The following is a 6192-nucleotide window of genomic DNA, read 5'->3' as shown; positions in this document are numbered from 1 at the left end:
TCTCTCTCTCTCTCTCTCTCTCTCTCTCTCTCTCTCTCTCTGTGTGTGTGTGTGTGTGTGTGTGTGTGTGTGTGTGTGTGTGTGTGTGTGTTATTTGGACATCTACATGTGAACACTGAGGAAAACTCGTGTGAGTCAGTTCCCTCCTTCCACCATGTGGTCTCAGGGATGGAAATCAGGTTATAAGGCTTAATGGCAGCATCTTTACCTATGAGTCAACTGGCTGCCCTTTTGAATATCTTTCAGTGAGTCTCATCAGTGGATTTATTTTTGTATGGTAGAAAAGCAAGGAAGAGCTGGCCTCAATTATTTGTGCTCTGAGATGGCCCTGACCAAAATACAGGGATGATAACTACAGGTGAGCCTTCCTGCTTACACAGGCTGCTCGGTAGGGATTCTCTTGTCCAATACTAGGAACCAATATTTTGTATGAATTAACTATATTGCTGAGCCTTTAAAAGGATCCATAAAAGCATTCCACTGTTTCTTTAACAAATTCTTACCTTCTGCCAATCTCTCCCATGAGCAAACAAACCAAGCTTTTAATGATACGCCATCAAATAGTTTAATAAACACATCAAGCTCTAAAACCATTTTCTGAGTGTCCAGATCACTCAACGACAATGGGCTTTAGACACACACAGTCAAAGGAATACTTCTAGCTTCTCAGAGCCCATCTAGGGTGGCAGCTGGGGCAAGGACATGGCTGGCATCACCTCACCCACATCAAGGGCCTAACAGGCCAGCGCCATGACCTTTAGGCTCAAAGTGCAGCGCAAGCGTTTGTTTTTGTATAATGCCACATTGTTTAATTTGGGCATCACTCCTCCGAATGCACAGGCCATGAGCTTCATGGTGTACCAGGCCATACACCAACATACCAAACTCACTCTTTTGTAACCACAATTGTAGCCAGCTGAGCTTTTCCATTCACTAAAGAGTGTGATATATAAAACTTCAAGTGAGATGAGACAGGGGGCAAATACGCTCTGGGTAAGACACCAGCCCTTTTCTTTAGTACGTACCTTGGGTCAGAACAGTTCTACCTGCGAAGCCATAATTATCTTTATTTTAGTAAAGTTTTCTTTTTATTCTATGTGTATAATATTTTCTCTGCACATATGCCCACAGGGGTCAGAAGATGGCATCATATCCTCTGGAACTGGAGTTACTTAAGGTTGTGGGCTACCATGTGGCTACTGGGAACTGAACCCAGGTTCTTTGGAAGAGTATCAAATTCTCTTCCCCACTGAGCATTCTGGTCCCAGAACTGTAATAATCTTAAAAACGCGCCGCTTTCCCACTCCGTCCAACCCTCGGGGGATGAGGAAGAAGAGCCAAGTCACCTTTCGCATCTGAGCCAACAGTCCTTCGAACTCCTTCAGGTTCAGCGTGGTTCCACTGTAGGACGCGCAGCTGTTTGCAGCTTTCCCCAGCCAGTAAATGGTCACTAACACCTACGGAACAAAACAACGCATATGAGTAGCAGGATTTGTCCCGAAGAATGATATTTCCACTCCGGGAACAGCAAAGCAGGAAGGAACAGCTCAGCGACGCTGACTCGTGAAAACCAGTGCAAGCTGCGTCCATTAATTTGAGATCACAGTAATGGGAACCCATTACAAAGCTGTCTCTGCTGACCCAGACACAAGGTTCAGTCAAATAAGTCTCCAGCGCTAGGCAAGAGGAGGTTGTGAGAAAGTGATCTCTGAGTGAGCAAGGAGGGAAAATAAATCCTCCAAAACGACATCCTCATCACTCAGCATTTTCCCACAAGCTCTTCGGAGTCTTTACCCAGACGGGCAATGCAGGAGACCCTCAGCTCCATTTGAGATGGGTGCTTTCGGAGCCCCTCCTTTTCACTCCTGTGCATGGAGAACCTACTGGAATGGATGGCAAAAATCCCGAAGGAGCGGTAAAGGTTACTGAGTGTCCCGCAGCACGGGATCCACACAGTACATCGAAGGTAAGTCAGAAGAAAGCAAGGTCCAGAGAGTGGGGCCTGCAGGGCTCTCGCAGCGAGAGCACAGCCGCATCCTCATTCATCTGAGATGGGAAGATTTTAGCCTTGACACAGTTGCTATCAATTAACCAAACTTGGACGCTGAGAATGTTCATGAATATCCAGTGGTCTGAGGTTACTGTCCTACATTAGTTTTGTGCCGTCTCTCTAAAGAACTGTTCACAAAAGCACAAATGTGCTTTACTTTGAGTTGCGGTGGGGGGAAAGAAAGAAAGAAAAGAAAGAAAAAAAAAACAAAACACAGGTTGGCTAGCGATGTGCTCCTTAGCTGAATTATAGGGATCAGAAAGAAAGAAAAGAAAGAAAAAAACAACAACAGCAAAAAAAGGGTTGGCTAGCGATGTGCTCCTTAGCTGAATTATAGGGATCAGAAGCCCATGCAAAAGCTTAGACTTTATGTTCACGTTCTGTCTTTTTGCTTCGTCTACGCTGGGAAGAACTTATTGCCCTACCTTCCGCACTGTGGGTCTGGATAATGGGACGCAGGCAAACGGGTCCAGCTGGCCACGGCCCAAAGTAGAGCAGTGTGCAAGAGTACTATGATGCAGTGAGTTTTCTTCCTCTGCGGGAAACTCATACATCATGAATCCTTCAAAACTTCCAGAAGGGCTTTTATTAACTGAGTTCTTACAAATAAATTCCCAGAGAACAGACAATCCCGAATGTAAGGACATTAACTAGAACCATAACATAGCTAACGTGTGCTGACTGCGAGCCCATCTGGGCCGCAAATGGAAATGGCTAATGTCAATCTTGAGACCCATCACTGTGTGTTTTAGGAAAATGAACCCACACACAGAATACAAGCTTTTGTTTATTTCTAGACTGAATTCTGATTAGAGTAAAACCTCCAAATCTACTATTTTTAGCTCTAGCATAGCTATTAACTATTTTATAGGAGATACATTTACTTTTTTCTAAGAAAGAATCTTTCTAATAAGGCCTATCAGATGCACTGCGTTTAGCTAAATGTCAACCTTGGACCAATTAAAGCCAAAGTATACAAACTTGGAGAGAGACATTAAAACACTTACATTTTTCAGCTTCCGGCTATAATCAAGGTTCCTAGGTCAGGAAAGAAAAACAAAACATTATTAGAATAGCAGTTTCTTCAGTGTGGTCTTTTCTTAAATACCTCTAAGACACACTTACAAAAAAACACATAAAACAAAATCAGAAGAATATTGCTGGCTTTTAAAGGCCTATGGCTGGAGGTTTCAGTTGTAGGAGAAAATTGCTAAGGGAAAACAACCAACCAACCAATCAAACAAACAAAATACAAGGACCAAGCAGGATTGAAGTTTTGCAGGATGCCAGAAAGCTTTTTAACATATAAAATTGAGAATTCCGCTTAAAGTTGGGACTAATTTATATTTGAATTTACAAAGATTGACTGTTGACGATTCTGTCTTGAAGGGGATTTGATCACATTTCCCAGGTCGTCTTCTACTTGCAAGTACATTTAATAAAGGTCTGAAAACTCAGAAAACTTGACCTGAAAACACACGTATAAGAGGAAGCAGGACTATCCAAATGGCTTTCCTCCCTGCCCCCGTCACAAATTAGAATAAAAACTTGGCCATAAACAGGAAAATATGCATGCTATTTTCAAATGTATGCATATGTGTTAAAAAAATACACATCATGTTTATTCCCTAACTACAACCCACCAAAGCTCTATTCACGCAGGATCGAAATGAACACATGCACAAGTAAGTACTAGGAAAAGGAAGGCTCGATTTCTTTTCTCTGGTCACTTTGGTGAGGCAGGGGGAGCAGAAATCCCACCGTGTAAACTAGCCAAGGGCACCTCAAAGCATTTACATCATGGATTACTTGCTTCTAGCGGACTCTAACAAACATGCGTGATGAGCAGTGGGCAGGTTTGAGCTGACTGATATCGGAAGGACTAGCAAACACCAGCCCTGCTCTGTGGGGGGCAACACAGGGTCCGGGGTTGCAGGTAAGACAAGAATCCATCCAATCCGCATTTTATCAAGGAAATGTTTTTATATTTTCGAGTTTAATGCTATCCTCGGCTTAAATATCTATGAAGATTTTTTTCCATTTAACAACAGAAAGATGAAAAAAATCCAAGGAAGACAAAATATCTTAGAAAGCCAAGAATAGAGAAAATGACCCTTTTCTTGCATTGACAATAAAAGGTCAGTGAGAGAAACTGTGACTGGGTGCTAAAAAAAAAATTATACGCGGCACACAGTAGGACCTCACAAAATATTTGTTGAGTGATCTCCTCATAATTGCCAACTACTTGGAAACACTTCCCAGTTTTTAGAGAGACCTCCTGCCCCAGGAGCCATCCGCAGCCTCTCTACACTTCTGTGAGACCATGCTGATCCCCTGGAAGGTCTGCGCCGGGCATCCCTCTGCACTGCGCTTTTATTTCCATCAAACTTGTCTGGCATTCATTATAGGTAGAGTTCATGCAATTACACAGTCGGTAATGTAATAATTTTCAGGTTTTTCCTCTTAAATATTTTTTCTTTATTGTCTTCTCAGGTTACATTTGGATAGAAAAGGTAAGAAAAATGACCTGTACTTAAAACTAGAGTGTTTCTTTAAAAAAAAAAAATTAAAAAAATACAAATATCCCCCATGGGATCCATCCCTCATCGTGTATCTCCTTGCTGATGCTACTAATTCTTGTCAAAATGATGCTCTCCCTCTAAGCTGTTAGCTGCTCAGTTCTCAGAAGGGAAACCAGAGAACTGCAACGGTGGTACTTGGATCTATCTGAGCTACAATATCAACACTTTAAAAACGAGTTCCCAACAACTAGCGCCAAAAATCAGAATCACCTATGCAAACATTGAGAAGCGAATAGCTTATTCCACGCTCCTCTCCTGCGCTCCTGCTCACCCCAGAAGCAATGCCTCTCTAAGCTCCACAAATTAATTTGCAACATAATTTTCATATAAATTCTTTATGATTTCTAATTAGCAATCTAGTGAGACCATCTCTCTACGCAATGACTCCAAGCTAGGCATCCCCACTGCTTGTGATGAGCGCTCTCTCCACACAGGTGCTTAAGTACAACCCTCCAGCCTCACTGGGTCCTTTTCTCCTAAGCATCAACGGCTTCTTCTTCCTTTGACCTCTTCTTTTCTTTCCTCCACCCCAGATACCCAGCAAACCTCCCCATGGCCGATGCTTGCTTCTCATTCTTGTCGCTGTCTGCTTCCTCAGCTGAAGGGTCACCCCCTCAGACGGCCTATCCTTGACCCCCTCAGACAGATGGGCACTGTCTTTTCTGCCTCACTATTGCATGCTCTTTGCAGCGTTCTCGCCCCCCCATGATTATTCTCTTTCTTACCCAACATTTCTAAGTTATTGACACCACAGTGTAAATTCACTATGAACAGAGGACCCTGGCCGTCTCGTTTGCACATTTTCCTCAGGGAGGGAAAGTATCTCACACGCAGCAGCTACTGAGTTACTCATTTGTTCAATGCATGAATGAAGGTATAAAGGGTAAGTGGAGGTGATGGAAAAGCAGGGTCTAAAGATGCACAAGGGGAGGGCATCTTTAAAAGGAAAGAGATGGAGAAGAAATGCAAACGGGGAGGCAGATGAGAGAAAGGATGAAAACGGGAAGGGAGGTGGGAGGCAGAGGAAGGAGAGGACAGAAAAAAGGAAAGCTCAAAAGGGCAAGAAAAGATGAAGATGCTGCCATAACAAAGGGACTGTGAGCACTTGTGACTGGCCTAGGTGACTTTCTCCTAGCTGGTTGCTTCCAGAACCTCTGAGTTAATATATCCCTTGATTGCCTTCTTCCCCCGGGTCTGCAATGACCAAGCCACATCTGGACTACTGGATCCAGTCTTACTCTGTAGATGAGAGTGTAGGTTTAGGCAGCTCCAGACCGGGAGCTCCACCCAGATTTCTGACCCCCCGATTGTCATAGATGAGCAATGATCTGGGTTTCTGTTTTAGTTTCTGAAACCAACAGGCCTCAAAATTCTTCTGCTCTGGTAATTTATTGTTTAAAGGTGGCCAAAATTTAAGAATTAAAAAAAGGATCTAGAATAATCCACCAGAGTAAGTTTGCCTTCACCCTCTGAGCAATGTGTGTGTGACTGTTATTAGTACCCATGGTGCAGCACAGTGTGTGAGTGTGACTGTTACTATTATCTATGGTGCTGTACAGT

The 6192-nt window shown here is 43.3% G+C and overlaps 1 protein-coding gene across 6 annotated transcripts in view; it reads right to left on the bottom strand.

The window, feature by feature from the left end:
* Limch1 (LIM and calponin homology domains 1) overlaps positions 1-6192 on the bottom strand; it is a 160497-nt gene that overhangs the window by 84983 nt on the left and 69322 nt on the right. For all 6 annotated transcript variants that reach the window (XM_026785333.1, XM_013350793.2, XM_013350794.2 and 3 more), the window contains exons 3-4: positions 3058-3088; positions 1347-1457 (exon numbers count right to left, since the gene is read on the bottom strand). In XM_026785333.1, coding sequence (XP_026641134.1) covers positions 1347-1355 — 9 coding nt within the window. In that variant the 5' untranslated portion in view covers positions 1356-1457; positions 3058-3088. The remainder of the gene's footprint in view (positions 1-1346; positions 1458-3057; positions 3089-6192) is intronic.

The sequence above is a fragment of the Microtus ochrogaster genome, linkage group LG1 (genome assembly GCF_000317375.1).
Source record: "Microtus ochrogaster isolate Prairie Vole_2 linkage group LG1, MicOch1.0, whole genome shotgun sequence".
Lineage (NCBI taxonomy): Eukaryota > Metazoa > Chordata > Mammalia > Rodentia > Cricetidae > Microtus > Microtus ochrogaster.
The sequence above is the reverse complement of the archived record's forward strand: the minus strand, read 5'-3'. Positions and strand labels throughout refer to the sequence as shown.